This window comes from Rousettus aegyptiacus, unplaced genomic scaffold, assembly GCF_014176215.1.
Source record: "Rousettus aegyptiacus isolate mRouAeg1 unplaced genomic scaffold, mRouAeg1.p scaffold_m13_p_14, whole genome shotgun sequence".
Lineage (NCBI taxonomy): Eukaryota > Metazoa > Chordata > Mammalia > Chiroptera > Pteropodidae > Rousettus > Rousettus aegyptiacus.
Window position 1 is genome coordinate 51,017,835 of NW_023416289.1, and position 20,520 is coordinate 51,038,354.

At 47.2% G+C, this 20,520-nt stretch overlaps 2 protein-coding genes across 6 annotated transcripts in view; both read right to left on the minus strand.

Annotated features, from left to right (window-relative positions):
- ALPK3 (alpha kinase 3) overlaps positions 1-176 on the minus strand; it is a 42,038-nt gene extending 41,862 nt beyond the window's left edge. Inside the window, exon 1 of the mRNA XM_016151679.2 lies at positions 19-176. Coding sequence (XP_016007165.2) covers positions 19-161 — 143 coding nt within the window. The 5' untranslated portion in view covers positions 162-176. The remainder of the gene's footprint in view (positions 1-18) is intronic.
- Positions 177-3,321: 3,145 nt separating this feature from the next.
- ZNF592 (zinc finger protein 592) overlaps positions 3,322-20,520 on the minus strand; it is a 42,442-nt gene continuing 25,243 nt past the window's right edge. For all 5 annotated transcript variants that reach the window (XM_036231899.1, XM_036231900.1, XM_036231897.1 and 2 more), the window contains 7 exons: positions 15,965-16,143; positions 10,627-10,803; positions 10,197-10,356; positions 9,797-10,084; positions 9,459-9,571; positions 8,659-8,794; positions 3,322-7,303 (listed from right to left, as the gene is read on the minus strand). In XM_036231899.1, coding sequence (XP_036087792.1) covers positions 6,788-7,303; positions 8,659-8,794; positions 9,459-9,571; positions 9,797-10,084; positions 10,197-10,356; positions 10,627-10,803; positions 15,965-16,143 — 1,569 coding nt within the window. In that variant the 3' untranslated portion in view covers positions 3,322-6,787. The remainder of the gene's footprint in view (positions 7,304-8,658; positions 8,795-9,458; positions 9,572-9,796; positions 10,085-10,196; positions 10,357-10,626; positions 10,804-15,964; positions 16,144-20,520) is intronic.

Genomic DNA, 20,520 nt, shown 5'->3' on the forward strand with positions numbered 1-20,520 from the left:
CCGCGGGGCGCGACTCACCTGGTCTCGGGCCGCACGCTGAGCAGGTAGCTGCGGCTGGCGGGGCTGGGGGTCCACACGGGCCCGTCGTCCTCGCCGTCGTCCCCGGCCCAGGCCCGTCCGCCAGCGCCCCAGCTGCGGCTGGGGACCCTCCGAGAGCCCATGCTGCCGCCCGGCCCGCCGCCGCCCCTGCCCGCCAGCCCCGCGCGCCGGCCGCAGCTCCCGCCCGCGGCTGACGCGCGCCCCTATTTATAGCCCCGGGCCGGCCGGTCACCTGCTGCTGTCCCTCCCCCGGCCAGGGCCGGGCCGCAGCGGCCTCCGGGGAGCTGACCGCGGTCCGCCGTGACTCCCTCAGCGACGGCCCGACGTGCGCACGGCGCGCTGTCCACGCGCGGGGTCGCCCGGCGCCGGGGCAGGGGCCCGGGAGGCCGAGGGGCGCCAGGGCGCGTCTCTCCCGAGACCCCGGCTCCCGCCCGGCGCCCCGCCGGCTTCGCAGACATAGCGGTTCGGGCTCTGGGCCCTGGGGAAGCAGAAGGTGCCCAAGTCCCGAGGAGCCGAGGAGCCGTGGAGAGTGCGAGGCGAAGTTTGAGAGGCCGCAGAGGCCGGGAGCAGCAGAGCGGGGCCGCACGCGCGCGGCGCCCGGGCTGCGTGGGCTGCGTGGGCTGCGTCCCGTGGCGCCAGCCATGCGTCCAGGCAGCCGCCGACTTACCCTCGCCTGGCCAGTGGCTGTCGGTCCAGCACTTGGATAAACTCACACATCTCCGTGAGCAACCCCAGTCCCCTAGGAGGCCACAGATTCTCTGGCTATGTGTCCTTGTCCCCCTCCACTACCTAGCATAGATTAGGGGCTCAATAAGCACTTCTGGAATAGCCAAACCTCCTTTAGCCCTTCAGCCTCCGTTTCCCAGCACCCGAAGGGGGAACTGGGCTGAGTCCTACCGCCCAGAAAACCAGTTTCTGAGAGGAAGGTTCTAAGTGCTGCTCCTCCACAACTTTCTATCCCTTTCTTTACCAGCACTCCCCGCTACCCCCTCCCGTCTTCTCCTTTGCCCCAATTTGTAATCATAATTCAAAGCCCTTCTCAGAACCAGTCTAGGGTACAAATGGGATTCCTTCTTCTTAGGCAATGAGCTTCTTAGAAAGCAGAATCCACCCTCCTCCTTAAATACCCAAACTATTCAGCCCTGTCCATAAACAATGGGTTTTAGGGCAAAACTCCAAGGAAATTTGGTCTAAGGAGTAGAAAATTCCGAAGGGAAATGGGAAGTGCATTCAGTGGGCCCTGGGCTATAATTGAAAGGGGATGCCTAGAAACAAAGGAGCTTCCTAGTTTAAGGAAAGCCAGATCTAAGAACAGCTTAATCCCTCTCTTCAAACATCAAGGCATAGTCAACTATCCCCCATTTTCACAGAAAACAGAAGCAAAGGCTATGGAATTGAGTCTGAGAAGAGCTAGCAGATTTCAGACTATCCTATGTAAAGAGAGATAATACTATACCCACCCATGAAACCAGGTGGTGCTACTGATCCCCTGTCACTTGGGCACTCACTAGGATGGGGGCTTTTCCCAGTTAGAATTGACTTAAATGGCTTTATCATATCCTTTTGCCCCATTTTCCATACCATCAACTACACATTGGTTGACTTGTTAGTATTCACACACTAAAAACTCAATTTCAATAATATTAATTATTATTATTATTATTTTAAAATAGAACATTTTAAAAGTCCAATGCCTGACACACTGAACTAGCTTAAGAATTCATCTGGACCTAGGTGTCCCTGCTGAAAAGAGAGTTGGGTAACAGAAAGATTTGAAGATGTTTGGGAATTATTGAGTAAACAGTTCAAACTTGGAAAGGTTGACAAAAGCCAAAAAAAATAGGTGCCCATAAAAGAGCTAGAACTCTATCTGAGAGAGCATGAATCTGATGTAAACTGAAATATAAATAAATGCAAATAAAAGTGACATTGCCTTGGGAGGAGAGGGCAGAATGAGAGGGATCTTTCCCACTTTTGGATATATCTAGGCCAAAAGTCAATAATAAACAAACAAATAAATAAGGCCAACAAAAAAAGAAATTCAGTAAGAGTTCTTGCCTTTGGGAAGGTATCCTCTATTTTGACATAAACATATCCAAGAACTAGAAGATAAAATCTAGCCAGGCTCAAGATCCCCAGAGACTTAAACCACTCCCCGCGCCACCCGACTTGACAGATTTGAGAACTGAACCAAGCGGGATCAAATGACTTAGTTATAGAGCCCAGACTGGAACCTAGTTTCTGATTTCGTCATTCTATCACACTGCCAGTGAATTTAGTCAAGAAAAGTAGAGATAAATAATAACTCTGCAGAAGCAAAAAGCTACATGCTCATCACTCTTCCTTGCACTGATGAAATGACACATTTAAATGTAAACAGGAAATGGGTAAGTAAATTATGTTGATTTGAAAATGAGTATAATTATTGGAAATGATGATTTAAAGACTATGGAGAAATGTGAAGGTGTCCAAACATAATGTTAACTACAAAAAGTGGGGTACAAAATCCAAGGCAGCACAATGCTAGTCACACCTGAGTGAATCCCAGTTCTGCCCCTTATTTGCTCTGTGACTTTAGGGAAATTACTCAACCACTCTGGATCTCCAAAAGAAAACTGAAGTCTCCATCTCAGAAGATTGTTATGAGGCTAAATAAGAGAATGAATGTTGGAAAAATGTCTGTCATATAGAAACGTTCAATGTTAACCACTGTCATCATAATTATACCATAAATTCAGCTATGAACTGAACGACTGGAAAATGATATGCAAAAATGAAAACTGCAAAGGTAAAACAGGATTATAAATATACATTTTTTTTTATTTGCTCCAATAAGGCTATACCATTTTTTAGTAAGAAAAGGTAATTTTAAATAGGGACCTCAAAAAATGCCATATTTGGGACTGGTGACTTAGTGTGCTCTTTCTTCCAAAGTGGCCCAAGGCTCCCAGTTCCCAGGTCCTCAGGCTGTGGCCAAGTTGGTGGAGAAGGTTGATGGCTGATGGCCTGAATCTCTTGGAAAAGACGTGGGGGTGGGGGGTATGTTCTAGAATCTAGAATATACTAAATTGCTCAGATCAGACCCTGAGAGAACTTTGTAGCTACCAGTTGAATTAGATTCTTCCATTCATGCATTCACTCACTCATTCAAACACTCTTTGAACCACTGTTGAATGCAAACAACTGTGCTAAGAACTTTTAAAGAATTAGACTGGCCCGCTGGATGATCTTGGAACAACATCCATTATATAAGTGAAAAAAAGCAAGCTTCAGAACACTATGTATAGAATGCTACCATTTGTATTAAAAATAGATATGTATACATATTTATAAATGTGTAAATGCATAGAATTATTCAGAAAGGATACACAAGATATAGATAACAGCAATTAACTCTGGAGAGGGGACAGGCTGACCTCCATCAGGAAGCTTACTTTTCACTGTATACTCTTGTACTGTTTGGATGTATTATCACATAATGTACTAATTAAAAAAAAATTTTTTTAAACAAGTAAAATAAGGTGTGCTCAGTGCTGAATGTGCAGTGGCGAACAGGGCAGCGGGTGTTGGGAGAGTCCTCAGTCTTGGGGAAGGTAAAGTGTGTTGAACTTGCTGAGCCCACAAGTGTTATGTTTTCAAAACCCAGGCTGTTTACATAAGGGAACAGTTCTTTCTACACACTCAATTAGCTTACAGTAACTCAGCATATCATTTTACAGAGATAAAGCAGTTGGAAAATAAATACTAGTCATTTGTCAAGCCTCAGCATAGTTTCTAGGAGGGTGGGAATTTTATCTGTTTAACTTGATCAGGAGAGCACTCCAGCTAATGTGCAGATAAGTGCCTGTTACAGCAAGCTTTTTCTGATAACAAATGATAGCGCAACCATTAAAAAACACCTTAAAAAAGAAAAGATCAAAAGATATTGGACCCGGAGGGAACCACGTTCCTTGTGAGGGTGGGCAACCTTTTTTGGGATGGCCCCCTAAAATGGTCTTCAAATGCAAGGTAAATCCCAATGAGAATCAAAGGTCATAGAGATACTGCATGTGCTTTTGTCACAAGCAAATGGGGTGACAAGGTACAAACTGACTCCAAAGAAAACCTGGAACGCCAACTGCAGAGGAAGTAGGAAAGCAGATGTCTAGATGGCTGTAAACCGCTGACAAACTGGCAACCGGCCATAGCACAGCGGTTGATGTCATGGACTTTAGAACCAGACAGTCTTGACTTGGCACCATCACACTTATAGGTGGCCCAGCAAGTTACTTAACCTCTCTGAGCCTCGGTTTTCTTCTCTGTTAAACGGAGAGTAACTATGAGATCATTGTGAGGACTAAATAAGAATCACTAGAAAGTATTTAGCAAGATGATGGGCACAGGAGCAGGGCTTAACACTCTTTTGTCATCATGATCACTAAATAATGGAGGTGTCCTGGATCAACTGTAACTAACCATCAGCATCCAGGTCTGAATGGCAGGAGAGGCACGCCCCACACTCCGTGTCCTGAAGTCACATCGAGAATCCCTCACTTTAATATAGTTTCATAAACTAGAAAGTGCTTCCACACTCACCATTTCACAAAGCCAGAGAAGCAAGTTGGATGGGAATGGCTCGCTCTGCTTTGCAGGGGAGGGGCCAGTGAAGGCAGAGGTTTTGTTAAGAGCTGGTTCAGGGCAGACCCCAGGCTGTTACCCAGGTTTCTCTGCATTCTTTCCACTCCATGCCATTCCCAGGAAGGAGAGAGAGATCTGGGGCCAAAACCTGTGATTTGACCACCTCCTCTCTCTACCTCCAGCCACCACTGTTTCTGGGCAGGAAGAGATTCAGCCATCCATTTCAAACCTTTCTGTCAGCCCCCCCATAACTCCTGTGTATGGACCTGGGGTGCAGGGTGGGCACCCTGCAACTGGAATAGGAAAGGGATGACAGTGCAGTTGGGGTAGCTCTGGCTCTGCAGGCAGCCTGAATCAGACCTGTCTTGCCCTCACTGCCCCCTTGGCAAGCAGGGACACGGTGACCTCGCCAGGTATAGCAATCATTAAACAGCAGACTCTCCCAAACGGAGGCAGGTGCTAACCTTTCCCAACAGCATTAGCACTTCCACTACAAATGGGGCATCTGATAGAGGAAGCAAATGGTTTTATTTTTAATTGTGAAAAGGTCAGGCATATTTATCCGACTTAATAATTTGTCATTAATATGCAATGCTTCCCTTGAAAGATCACCTCTAAGAACTCTGCCAGCACCCACTTCTTTTTGCTACACTAGACCCTGCGAGGCCCAGTCCCACATCCCACATTCCACCCAGGCAAAGCTGAAGCAGCCACTCAGGTCACAGGTCAGAGGACACCCCATACACAACTCCTGCTCCTTGTGCTGGGTCAGGCCCTAACTCTGCCATCAGGGAAAAAACGGCCCAGCCTCACATATCTAATTCTTATTCTCACACACTCAGGTCCCCTGTGACAGTGGTGATACCAAGACCTTGAACACTTTAAGAAAATTACAAAATTCCTTCCTCTGTCCCTCCCCACCAGCCCCACCAGTAAAGGGTTCTCTCAGGTTGAAAATCCATTTGGAAGAGAGATGGAAGTACCCAGAAAATTTCAATAGGTCCTATAGCTGATGCCACCAGCCCAGAGGAGACCTTGGAGGTGATTCTTGACCAGTGTTAAGACGCTCCCCTCCCTACTTCAGAAGGTACCTAGAGAATCAAGCGGAACCAGGCTTCTGGTTTCCTAACCATAGCTCCAGAATCTAGAGTGGGCCTTCCATGAACAGCAGAAACACTGCCCTCCTTCAGAGATGGGACAATGAGGTGTGTCTGGGAAAGACCCTCTGGGTGGAGCAGGGTGGGGCCAGGCTCACTTGAAGAGGAATACAAGAGCCCACCTGCATGGTAAGAAGAATTTTTTATTTGAAATATAGACTGAGCAACATGAGTGTAGCCAAGAGGAGGAGGGGCTGGCCTGCCTGGGGCAGCAGCCTCTCTAATGGCACAGGAGCAAGAATACAAATACCCCAACATCTGTGTCCCAAACCCCACTTGTCCGGAAAGGTGGGACAGCCACAGGACAAGGACACACACTCCTTCTGAAGGGTCTGCCTCCCAGCGCCTGCCTGCCTGGGCCGCACTTCCTCTCTCCCACAGGGTTCCAAACAGAGACGCGCTGTAGAAGTTCCTCCCACCCACACAGACAGGACGAGCCGGGGTGATACATTCTCCAGGAACATTTTGGAGGGGAAAAATCAGAGCGGATGGGAGGGAAGAGCAAGTTGACCAAGGCTCTCGCCAGGCCAGGCCGAGCAGCGCTCCCCAAGACACTCTGCGTCAGGCCCCCTCATCCCTCTTCTCAGACCTCCTGCAGGCCCAGAGCCCGGAAGGGCCCCCTGGCTGAAAGCAGCAGGTGGGAGCCTCCGGGAGAAGTTTCACGTGGAATGGACAGCACTGGGGTTGGGCCACTGATGCAGCCTGGGGTTTGAAGGACACAGACAAGAGTTGGGGTACTGAGAAGCAGCACAAAGCCATAAATAACAGAAGTAAATTCAGATCTGTGAGGTCCTGGGTAACCCCACATCTCCCGGGGCTGGGGCACACCCAGCACCTCGCAGCTTGGGGCAGACACTGCTCCAGGGCACAGCCCGCCACGTTCACGCCGGCAGAGCCGTTTGTTTCACACTGTCCACATGGCGGGCGGAGGATGCCACGGCACCACCCGACCGCACACACTGCCAAGCCTCGGGTCACACCTGAGGGGACAGTGAGTGGCCGTCCTGGTCCTGAAAGGCCTGTGGTTGACTCTGAGAATCTTGGGCACCGTCCTCCTCGGGGGCCGGGCCCGGTGACCTCCTGGCTTCTGGGTCTCCCGCCAACGGCTCACCGGCACATTCCTCCAGTCCGTTCTCCCTGGTCTCTGTGGACACTTCCTCCCCGGAGCCCTCCTCTGGCTCCGCCACCTCCACCGCCGCCTCTGCCACCTCCTCCTCCTCCTGGTCTCTCACCTTGTGGACGATGAAGAGGTGGCGGCTGAGGGAGCCGGCAGAGGTGTAGCACAAGCCGCAGAGGAGACACTGGGCGGTGGAGCTGTCCACCCGGTGCTGAGGTATGTGGCTCTGAAACTCGAGCCCCGAGTCTGTGGCAAAGCTGCATTTTGCACACTGGAAAAGCGACTTGTGCCTCTTGGTGGAGGAGACGGTCGCGCCGTTGCTGGTGCCGGGAGCGTCCGCCGCCCCGCTGACCCGTCTCTTCAGATGGTTCACCTGAAGGGGACACAGCGTGAGCCGAGTCCAGGCCAAGCCCAGCCTGAGGCAGGATCCCCCAGACACGACCAGTGCAACCCAAGGCCTCGCAGACTTTCCACCCAGGCCAGGGTACCCCCGTCCCTGAACGCTGGCTTAGCTTTGGTTGGTTTGGGGGGGGGGGGGGCGTTATTTGCTTTTTACAATGTAGCATGTGCTTGTGGTACCACATTCCAAAGATATGGGAAGGGCATGGAGATTACATCCTCCTGCCCACTCCCAGGCCTGAGCTCCAGAGAGCACGGTGTCACCAGTTCTGTTGCTCCTCCAAGAGATACTCTACACACATACGCAAGTAAGACTGCTCTTTCACAGAATGGTAGCGTTGCATGCACATTGTTCTTCGCCCTGCTCTTCAGTTCACGTGGACTGGTGCGTGTCTCCATGAGAGCTCTGTTATCCTAACAGTGGCACACAAACCCACTGGGGGCGGGGGACACAGTGCCAACTGGCAGCCAACTGAGTTCCATCTTTGTCAAGCACACAGTGAACATCTTTGAACACACTTCTTTGTGCCCGAGGCCAAAGATATCTGACAGATAAATCCGAGAGCCAGACTCGCTGGACTGAATGGTGTGTGCATTTGGAGGGGCAGGAGTGTGTGCATTTTAATCGTAGACAGATGTTGCCAAAACGTCAACTGACACCCCACTTGCTTGTGTGAAAGGGCCTTTGCTGACCAGCACCCTGAAAGAAGGTCCTGGAACTCTCAGACTTCCCCAGGCAGGCAGGGCCCCTCTGAAGAACAACCTCTACCATGGCATGGAAGAGCCTACAGTGAGGAGGAAACTCGGGCTGCTCCCGAAGTTCACCGGGAATGGGCATGGGCATGGCAGGTACAGGATGAGGTCATAGCACAAGGGTCCAGGAGAGCAAGAGTTGGGGCCTGGCCCCTCCCATACGTAGTGGGTGGGGGCAGCCAAGCATGGCCATTGTCAAACAACAGTCAGTCCCACCCACCCACTCTGAGGAATGCAGTAAGGCAGTAAGGCAGAAAGAAGTAGGCTGGTGCATGTGAACGCTCTCCCATGTCACAAAGCATGGCACATTCCTATGGAAGGGATCACTGTGACAGGGAAACAGCAGAAACAAGAGGCCAATGGGCTGCCTCATGGGTCTTTGTCCCTATCCTTTACTTGTATGCAGCCTCAGATGGGTCACATTGAGCTCAACAGTGACCCCCATTGAGGGAAGTTGTAGCTGCTGTTGTGGCATAACCATAATGACAAGTGAGCACCCCATGGCCTTCCCCGTGGCTCTCCAGCTCCAGGCCTCACCAAGCAAGCTGCTGCGGTGGGCAGGGACCCCACACTCACCTGAGGGGAATGTCCACCCGGAGGTCTGACTTTGGACGTCTGGCTCAAATCAGGGTTTCTGATACCGTGCATAAGGCTGATGTGACTCTCCAGAAGGGAGGGCCGAGGAAAGCTGGGGCTGTCCTCTGTGCAATACCTGCAAAAGGACAGCCGAAGAAACTGTGTGAGACGACAGCCTGCAGAGCCCAGCGGAGCCGGGCAGGTCCGGCAGGCAGGCAGAAGTGGAAGCTGCTCTGGCTCCAGGGGAGAAAGAGTCAGGAGCAGACAGAGAGCGGGCTGGGTGGTCCCCAGGCTACTTGGGGAATGCTGGGTACTCCCCAGAAAAATCTAGCCAGCAAGCCAGCCAAAGTGGCAGACAATGGCAAATGAGAATCTTTGTACTGGCCCTCAGCCACTATCTCACTCTCCAGTCCCTGACAGCAAAGGCCCAAGCGCTGGGCCGGTGGTCAGCATGAAGGTGGCCAGGGCTTGTCTTAAAGCACAAGCAGATGGTACTGAAGCCTCCTGGCCCAAAAAGGCACACAGTCACATCACTGCTCTTAAACCTCAGGGTCCCTCCCTGCTGACTGGCAGTGCCACCCAGGGTTAGGGAGATTGGGGCGGGTGGCGGGGGCGGGGGGGCACTCAGGAGCTCCCAGGTCTGGAAGCTGGGTTCTGACCTGGCTACAGCACTTTCCCATTTGGAAACTTGCTTATCTCTTGCTTTTGAGCCCTGATCTCATAGCAGAAAAAAGCCCTGAGGTGCCTTGGAAAGTCTTCCTGGATCTCCGGTCCTCTGGCTCCCACCTCTGGAGACTCACCCGCAGGTGTAGACTTTCTTGACTGTGTCGTGGTTGTTGCGGATGTGTTTGCGCAGGCTGCTGGGGGTGTGGAAGGATTGTTCACACTGCCGACATGGGTACCGCTTCAGCGTCTACAGGCGGTCACAGAAAGCAAAGCATCAGGACTACAAGATGGTTCTGGGGGCCTCTTTCTTCTCAGATAACATGAGCCGAAATGAGGATGCCCCCAAAGACTTCAAAATCTACGGTACCCACCCTGCCAAAGCGGCAGGAACCCTAAGGGATCAGACGCAGAAGGGGGCCCTGGTCCCACCGGAGAGGACCTGACAAGGCGCCGTGACCCTGACCGCGCTTACCCGACCGTGGCTCTTCTTCACGTGGGACACGTAGCTCTCCCGATCTGGAACCCACTCCTGGCATTCCTGGCAGGTCCAGCCGGTGCTTCTCAGCCGGGGCTTGGCCTCCGCCCTGCGATGGGCCTCAGACCGGCCCCAGCGGCTGGCAGGCAGGGAGCTGCCCCGAGCAGCCACATGAGAGGCAGGGGGCTCAGCGGGAACGCGAGAGCCAGGGCGGCTTGAGGACGTGTCCACTGAAGACTGGAGGCTTGACAGCTCGTCCACGTTTCGGGGAACACCGTGGGTGCTCTGGGGATGGGGAGAGCGATTACTGACTGGGTAAGGGGAAAGAGGCATAGAGTCAGACCCCTGGCCTGAGGCGTGCCACCTCCTCCCACCCTGCTCCCCCAGAGCGTCCCACCTTGACGTGCTGCATCAGCTCTGGCTTCTGCAGGAACAAGAGCGGGCACTCGGGGCACTTGAAGACGCCCACCTGGGCCTTGCTGGCATTCTGGTAAAAGTGCTGCTGAATGTGCCTCTTCTTGTTGAAGACCATTTCGCAGGAGCACTTATACATGAGCCTGTGAGACAAGCCCCAGGGCGTGAGGTGGTGGAGGCGGGCAGAGCCACACGGCCCCCACCCCATCTCCACTCTCTCTGAAGAAGGGTGAGATTTGGGAAAGTGCTACTCTGAGCCAACGCAGAGACTCCCCAGCCTCAAGATGTCTTCGGTGGACTCCAGGAACCTCTGCCACTAGCCCCAGCTCCTAGTACGTCCCAGTACCTCCCCTTACAGCATCCAAGTCACTTGGCTCTGCCCACAGGCCTGCTGGCCCTGGAGCTGCACTCACTGGGAGGGTCTGTGGGGCTGGGTGGGGTGCTGGGTGGCGCTGTGGTCCGCGGTGCTGCTGGCAGTCTTGAAGGCCATGGGGCAGAAAGCACATTTGTGGAAAACCTGGCAGTGTCGCTCCTGGATGTGGCTTTTCAGCAAGGCCAAGGTCAGGTGGACGACCCCACAGTGGATGCACCTGGATGACAAAGGTGTATGTGTGGAGTGGGGAGGGTCAGACCCAGAAATGGCTTTGTGAAAGGAGGGATGGAGGGCAGGAACACAGGAGTCTCAGAGCCCCTCCTTTGAGCACTCGGTCTTCCATCCTCTACTTGTACATCCTGAGAGCCTGCCAGTTGCCATCTGGCATGATGTTGTCACCCAGGGCGCCCCCCCAAGCCCAAGGCCACGCCTGGTAGAGAAGGGAGGAGAAACCCTCCTTTCCCCAACCAGAGGATGCTATTCTGCAAACCAAAAACATGAGCCTAGCTAAGAGAAGTTGGTGGGAGTGGACACGGAGGGGAGTGGCCCAAAAATGACATAAACAATATCCATTAAAATGTGATACAGCTCCAGGGGTCTAAGAGGAATTGCAGAAGGAGGCTGCAGACAGCCTGTGCCTTCCCACAGGCTGGTACTGAACAAGCAAGGATGGCCGCTGAATAAAAAACAGTCAGGAAATGCTGCACTCCCCATAACCACCGCAATGAAACAAAGAGCCCAAAGCTCATGAAGAAATACTCTAGCGCAGCATTGTCCAGGGGGACTTGCTGTGATGACAGAAATGTTCTATACTGTACTGTTCATGTGGCTATTTAAATTTAAATTAATAAAATAAAATGGCCAGTCACACTGGCCACACTTCAAGTGCTCACTGGCCACATGTGGCCGGCACCACTCCCGACCACGCAGCTCAGAGTGCTGTGCTGGCTCCTTGCTGGGCCCACGGGTAACTTTTTATCTGTTTCTCCCTACCCATTCATATTTTCTGAGCTTCACTTAGTGCATATATTGTCTCATAATGTACGAACTGTCTGAAACCATTTTTCTAAAACTGAGGCCATGTTGGATTCTCCTTCTAAATTCACAATCTCTCTATAAACACTGCCTTCCCTTTCTCCAGTATGTGTTCAGACCCCTCATGTGTTCAGTCCTTTCTCCCCGCAGGTCTCCTCTACACCAGAAAACACCTTTGATTTATTGCAATATTGCTCGCCCATCACCTGGATACCTAGTAGACTCTAGAAGACAGGCTGCTGCTTTACTAAAAGATAGGACATGCCTTCACTTAAAGATTCTTCGACTCCCAAATACTTCTCTTCAACACACTACATTAGTCCATTTTCAGTCCACATAAATCATCACAGAATCCTGACCAACCCTTCGTCTTTATTCCATGTGTATGCGTGCATGCGTATGCTGGGTGGCGGTGGGGGTGGGAGCAGGGGCAAAGAATCACCTTTGCAAACTTACTAGCTCACAGAACCAGAAAGCTGTTTGCAATGAATTCCAATGCTTTGGAGTTTCTATACAAACTACTGATTTACATTTTCTTTTCTCTCCTGCTAAACAAAATAGTGACCAACTTAAGCACATAGAAGTACTTCCATACCACAAGGTATCAAAAAGAGGGGAAAAAAATCCACATATTTCCAAATTCATCCAAAATGGGCAAGCATGACTGATATGTGGAAGGAATCTCTTAAGTGGCCTTATTTGTGCAGTTTGCCCAAACTCCTACAGAAACAATATAAATACATTCTTCAAAAATGTAACTAAAAATCCATGCTATTTACTCACTCTTCAAAGAAACCTCACTGAAAATAAAAACATGGAGGGGTAAAAGAATACATACCAAGAGGCCTTGGTGAGGGACTGAACTGAGCAGGGATTACAAACTGAGAAAGAGTATGCAGAGATCCAACCCTATGACAACTCTTTACCAATTTTTAAAGAGAAAAACAGACAATTATAGAATCATATGCTGTGCAATATGTGATTTCAGAAAAGATGAAGAGCAGTAAAATTGTTAGTTTTGCTAATAATCACAAATAATAAGAAAATAATGAATAAAAAAAAAGTCTAAACTTACTCAGTTATGACATCATTGGCCACTCCAAATTATCAACAAAAAGTAGGATAATTTATAGAATTCTAAATATATATGTATATAACATATATACACATCTTACATAAAATACATACACATAAATATACAAACATATATAGGCTTTTTACATTGTTTTCAAGAAAAAGCAAAAATAATATAAAATGAAGTAACACTGTAAAACTGTAGTAGAGCTCAATAAACAGAAACATTAGGTGCCTTCTGAGAGTTCATTAAAAACTATTAATACCTACGGAATGGGAGAAAATATTTGCAAACCATGTATCTGATAAGGGACTTGTATCCAGAATATATAAAGAACTCCTACAACTCAAGAAGATAACAAATAACTCAATTTTAAAATAGGCAAAGGATCTAAACAGACATTTCTCCAAGAAAGATACACAAATATACAAACAGCACATGAAAAGATGTGCAACGCCTTAAGCCGTCAGAGAAAAGCAGATCCAACCCATAATGAGATACCAACTACATCCACAAGGATGGCTATAATCAAAAGTCAGACATAACAACTGTCGGTGAGGATGCAGAGAACTCAGAACCCTCATGTGCTGCTGGTGGGATGTAAACACGGTACAACCACTCTGGAAAACAGTCTGGCAGTTCTGCAAAAGGTCCAAGTCACCAGATGCCCCAGCTATTCTACCCTTAGGTGCATATCTACAAGAACTGAAAACATACATCTGCACAATAACTTGTACATGAATGCTCATTAGCAGCCTGACTCATAATATCCAAAACATGCTCATCAACCAATGGACAGATAAACAATGTGTGGTGTGTATACATACAACAGGTCGCATTCAGCCATGAAAGGAACGAAACGCTCATCACAAAGATAAATCTTGAAAATACTATGCTAAGAGGACATATTATATAATTCCATTTATATGAAATGTTCAAAAGAGACAAATCTATGATGTGGCAAATCAGTGGTTATTTATGGACTGGGTGCATGGGAAGGCTGTTAGCATAGAGTTTTTCAGGGAGTGACGAAGATGTTCTAAAACTGATTGTGGCGAATGACTGCACAACTCTGAATGTACTAAAAACCACCGGACTACACACCTTAAATGGGTGAATTCCACAGTACATGACTTATATCTGAATAAAGCTGTTACTTACAAAGATTTTAATAGTTTAAATCTTAAGTGTTATGAATATTGTACTAGAATGTATGCCTCCAGAGTTCAACCACAGATCATTGGCGATTTTAATGTCAATTATCTTCAGTAATCCCTCTACAGCTGAATCACAATATTTTTAGCTGACATTCCTTACAAGAAGGCTTGATAAAATGAATTGCTTTTGAGATAGTGTTTCTTTTTACTCATACAAAAGAAAGTAAAATAAAATTAGAAGGCAAAAAAAAAAAAAAATGCTATTAATCCATCTGTGGTTCTTAGGTTCAAGATTCAAAGATAAAAATCTTGTGTTGATTGCATTTCTGTTGGTTGGTTTAGATCTTGGAATAAGCAGCACACACTTAAGTCAAAGTTAAAAAGAAATTTTCAAATGTTATAGAATATCGTAAAAACACACGTCAGGTGTTTTCAGTTTAAAAATGTAACCTGGGATGCTGCCAACCTCTGCTCTTCTGAAACATGGTGAAAAGGGCTTTGTACAAGCCTGTGTCTGGTTGTTTCATTTCTCATGCATTTTGGATTCTCCGTTCTCCTAACATGCAAAAAAATTAGTCTACATTTGGAAATGTCTGTATCAAGAAAGAAACCTGGGAGTCATCACTAACCCCTCTCAAACCTCACCCCCATCTATAAGCTATCAAGTCTTAATGCTTCTACTTCTAGTGTCTCTCTCAAATCTACCTTCTCTCCATCTCTATGGCCATGGCTGACCTGAAGTCCTCGGCATCTCATCTATGCTGTCACACTTACCTCTCAACCAGTCTCTAGTCTCTCCCTTCCCTAATACATGTGTCAGCTTTCCAGAAACAGATCTAGCCGGATCACTCCCCTGCTGCAAATCCTTCTGTAGCTCCTCACTGTCCATGGTTAAAGACCAAATGTCTGACAAGAAGTAGGTCTGCCTTCTATCAACTCAATTCTCACCAGTCCCCACAATCGTCCTGACCCACCTCTACAGAGATGCTGATCTTCATGTAACCTCTTTCAGGTGTGCCAGTCTCCCCACCCATTTCCCTTGCCAGATATCTTCTTCCCCTTTCTTCTGCCTAAAAACCTTCTAAATTCTCTGTGGAATTTTACTGACTATCCCTCCACTATGGGACTGATGCTCTGAGTTACAATTACTGTACACACGTCACCTACCAGCCTGGAGCCCCGTTGAGGACAGGGGCTGTGTCTTAATCATCTTTGTATCTTGAGTGTCTGGCACAACGCTAAACACAATAATAAGTACTCAAAAAAAGTTTATTAAATGAACTAAATTCGTACATTTCTTTTAAGTACCAAAGACAAGAAAATCTTACCAAATTTGGACAAAATAAGTTTAATAAGTGAAAGTGATAAAGTAAAACATGAGAAGATGCAGAAACTCTCAAATGCGGTAAGTCAGTACAGGAGCCCTGACTGGGTTGATGTGAAAGTTACAGATCAATGCCTTTGAAGGAGGCCACCTCCCCATTTTGATCTCTTTCCAGAAAATGACTTCTTGCGTATATGTGTCTGACACAATGGAGGAGATTCAGTCTAAAATAAGAGTTTTCTTGATTTCACTCTAACGCTGACCATTTTTTTCCATTCTCTGGTTTTACCTGCTTCTCACAAACTGACAAAAACTAATCAACACGAAGATACTGGAGCCCTTTGAGTTTCGGAGTCGTGCAGCTCCATTTGTTAATGAAAATTGAGAACATTTCAAAGTGCTGTGATTAGGAAATTTATTATTGAAATAGGACTTTCGCAATTTAATATGCCAAACACGGTAAGTCTGTGAGCAAATTAAGTTTATATGCATTTCAAAAACCAAGCTGACAAAGTGAAGGTTCTATATAGTCTCATCTGCCCCAAAGCTTCTCCTTCGAAGCTATTTTTTCTGTTTAATTTTTTTTTTAACTCCTTATTCTTCTTCCCTTTTTCTTCTTGTTCTCTAGAAAATAAAAATGTCTGTCCACATACCAATCAACATGCTTGCCTGAGCTGGAGGCCAGGGTTCTGAAGACTAAAGCTCATTCTGAAACAAGTTCTGGCCCAGGAGATGGACCAGCCACTGGGCAATCCCAGGACAGGACAGCGAGCCAGGCAGCACCCACCTGTAGCCCACCTTGCGGGCATAGTGCAGGCAATTCTCCTTTACGTGGGTCTGGAAGTAGGCGGAGCGACAGAGTGCTCCACACTCTGGACAGCAGTAAGGGGACTTGTGTGTGTGGATCCGCTGGTGGGCACAGAAACTGCACTGGTTGGGCAGCAGCATCTGGCACACCTGGCAAGTCTAGGAAAGAACACCAAGAAAGCAGTTCATGCAGGTGCTGCAGGCCCCAGGCTCTCCAATCACAGCTATCTGACTGTCCTAAGACATGGGTCAGAACAACCCCTCCCCTAACCATCCTCTCTTCCGACTCTCTTAGGATACTTGGACACCCCAGACCTCATTAAGTGTTGATACTTACACCCAAGCAAGCTTTACCTCTCACCTGACAAGTGTCCCCAAAAGTTAGTCCTGCTCTAGAACTGCGTTTCTTCTCTCGGATTTAGCAGAGGTCCAGGCTTTCCTTTCCAGATGCCTAAGGCACTTCTTGAATCCTAAGACCTCACTTCACTGCCAGACCCACCAGGGCCTCTCCCTCGCTCAGCAGAGGTGGCTCCCACGCCACACCTCCAGTAAGATGGCTCAGTGACTTCTACAGGAGACTTAGGCCTACCCTGACTGGCTGTAGACTGAATGAGTCGTCTTGCCAGTTTCCATTCCCTCAGCCTTGTCTGCCCACTCTAGGTGGGCAGGAGGTGCCCTGAGCCACAGCTAAACACATACATGCACAGAAAAGGCCGGAATAGGCAGCAGCTCCTTTGTTCCCAGCCCCAGGACAGAACCAAGGGAAGACAAGTCCACGGCCACACTCACTGAAGCTCTAATGGGCAGAGCCCAGACTATCAGAGGGGAAAGCTACCGACTGAGCTGGCGCAGCATCCACAAAAGCTCTTCTCAGTAATGAGGGGACACCTGTACTGCTCACTGAGTGGCCTGATGGGGTCAGAGAAGCTGCACAGAGGCAAAGTTATTGGGAGGACAGGGAAGGACCTCTGCTTTTATCAGCAAAATCCAGAATGTGGGCCTCTCCAAGACAAACTACTCAGTTTTTTCCAGAAACTAATTGCAAGCGGGGGGGGGGGGGGGGGGCGGATTAAAAAGGGAATTTATAGGTTAAAAGAGAGTTAAGAGAAATTTTCAACATTTACAATGCATAACACTGATTTGGATCCTGATTCTAGCAAGCCAAGCGTAAAAAGGAATGAGACAATCAGAGATATTAAACACTAACTTAATGATAATATTGGGACCTTTGACACTTGATATTGATTTGATAATGAAAAATGATTAATTCTGAGATATGATGATTATGTCTATATTTAGAGGGGAACCCTTATCTTTTAGAGATGCATATTGAAAATTTACAGATGCGCTGATGTTGAGATTTGTTTAAATATAATCTGTTGGAGGAGAGGGGCAGATAAGAAGATACATGAAACAAGATGGGCCACGAGTTGCTAATTGTTAAAGAAGCGTCCATTATACTATTCTTTCCGCTTTTATATATTTTTGGGACATTCCATAATGAAGTTTTTTAAAAATATTACTTTAGGTGCAAAATAATAAATGAACATGCTCTTTTGTGTAAGTAAGAGAATATATCTTACACACACACACACACACACACACACACCTGCTTATCCTTGCAAAACAAAAGGAACAATGGAGCAATAAGCCAAAACTGAATAAAAACAGTTACCTATGGGGAAGGAGAGAACAGGACTACAGGACAAGGATGGAAGCAAAATTTCTCTAAATGTACCTTGTTACAGTTTTAACTTTGGAATGAAATGTTTTACATAATTTTTAAATAACATGAAATTGAACTAAATAAACAAAAGCATTCCCTAAAAATTGCAAAACAGAAACAAGTAACCTAACTATATGTCAAGTAACTATATATTAATCATAAAGAGAAAAGAATTACTCCAAGTGACTGTTTCAAATACAATATTTCAACCTATACATCCTTAATGTGATACATAAGGGCAAGAAGAGCTATAAAAAACACTTTCATCTTTATGCAGTTGTCCTAATATTACAAATTGTATTGATTTTGACAGTTTGAAATTTATGTGTATATATTCATGACACCCAAAAGGTGGAAGGCAATCCACATGTCCATCAATGGATTAATAAACAAAATGTAGTTTATACATATGATGGAATATTATTCAGCCTTTAAAAAGGGCAGAAATTCTGACATGTTACAACATGCATAAAGCATGTGAAATAAACCAGTCACAAAAAGACAAGTACTGCATGATCCTACTTACAGGAGGTATCTAGGGTAGTTGAATCGTAAAGACAGGAAGTAGAATGGTGGCTGCCGGGGGCTGAGGGGAGGGGGGAGTGGGAGCTGTTGTTGAATGGGTGCAGAGTTTCAATTTTGTGAGATGAAGAGTTTTGAAAATTGAATGCAACAGAGTGTGAATGTATTTAATGCTACTGAACTATACACAAAAAATTAATTAGGATGGTAAATGACATATGTAGTTACCACAATTTTAAATAATAATAGAAGAGGGACTCCTAAAACACAATTTGAGATTATGAGGGCATCAACTCACTACTATGAAAACTTTTAACTAATTATGTATTTATCCCATATTCCAACATAAGCTATAAAACAGGGTAACCAAACAGCCCTCATGGAAGAGAGAAAGATAATTTATACACATTCCCAGCTTTTATATATGTTTGGGACATTCCATAATGAAGTTTTTTTAAAAATATTACTTTAGGTGCAAAATAGTAAATGAACATGCTCTTTCGTGTAAGTAAGAGAATATATCTTACACACACACACACACACACACACACACACACAAAATAAATAATTACATTAGAAAAACACCCTTTTCCAACTCCTAATAAAATTACTGACACAGGCAGTGATTACTAATGGATACTAAAACCGATAGGATAAGATAGGGACTTTACAATGAAGGGATAAGAACTCTACCACCTAAACTCCCTGAGAAGTTTAGTGTCATTAAAACTGAGAAAATCAAGTACTCTGGGCCTCCCTGAAACCACGAGATAGGAATGACACAGTGTTCCCCCTATTCAACCCTGAACCTGATCAAGCCTTTATTGCTAATTTCTAGTGCACAGATAAAATATGGGATATAGAAGAATAAGTTAATTACGTGAAAAAGGAATCAGTCAAATTCAAAATTATACAGGAAAGTTCTCCAGAAGCAATCAATTGAACTCAGAATTGTCCTGGAAAATCCTCAGGACACATGACCCAAATGGATAACATAAAAAAAAGGCGGGGGGCGGGTCTGATGGGGTAGAGTGGGACAAGGTACTGTTCTAGATGAGAAGTTTAAAAGACTTTACAAACAAATGTAAAGTATGTTCCTGTTTGGATCCCAACTCAAAACAGCCCAACACTAAAAAGACAACTTTTGACGAAAATGGGAAATTTTGAATATGGATTTACTTTAGGAAATATTAAGGAATTGTTATTAATTTTGTTAGATGTGATAACGACATTACAGTTAATGAAAAGCTTAAGAACAAGAAGAAATCGTCTCTCTGTTCTGACATCTTGGAATGCAAGGTGAAGGGACCATCCAGCCACTGCAGGGGGAGGCAGCTCCAGTTCAGGGCGGGCTCCTGGGAAGAAGACAGAAGGCCAGAACGTGCTGTCCTGCAACTCCCACCCTAGAGTAGTGCCCCACCCTACCCTTCCACTCCCTGCCTTGGACATGGCCTGAAACCAGGGTACTGTTTCGAGCAACTCAAGTCCAATAGCCATCAAGGCTAGGTTTTGATCCCAGGGCTCGAGCCTTATTTTTTCTCTGAGACACAGAGGCTACTTTTATCAGCAGGAGATTTTGAGAGATTAGAACTAGGCTGAAAGAATCCTGACAGCCCTCCCTTTCTGTCAGGGACCACCATGTCCAGCTCTCACCAGAGGAGAATGACACAGGATGAGAGGGTGCCAGTTTGGGATCCAATACCCAGACTTCTGCTCAGATTCTAGATGAATGAGGAACAGAGTGGGGGGCGGGGGGAAACATAGGCCCAGGCGTCAGACCTCCACTGGCAATGGCTCTGATCATATGATTCAGAAGAAGCGATCTGGGACCAAGTCAACCATTCTGGTACAGCAAAATGACCTGAAGTCACTGAGAAAAGGGCTGGGTGGCGATAGTACACCTGACTCATCAGAAGGAAAATGCAACAAACAGGGAAGGTGAACATGAGAGGTAACAGCGTCCCTACAGCACTGTGCTGGCCCCTTTTGGGGCTGCAGAAGCCCACAGCCCCACCAAATTCCACCTCCTGTCTCTACTCTGACACTCCCAAGGCTGGCCTCACCCTTGACATCTCCCTATTCCTCAAATGCAGGAGGCGCTTTCACATATTTTTGTCCCTCTACCTGAACACCCGCCCCCGCCCTCCTCCAAACTCATCCCTTGCTGGTCCAACTCCAATGTCACGTGTGCCAGCCGCCACAATGAATTAGTCCCTCTGAGGCACTCTCTGCAACTGTGCTGACCAGCCTGCTTCAGCCCCACTGTCAGTCTGCGCCCTGCAGCTGTT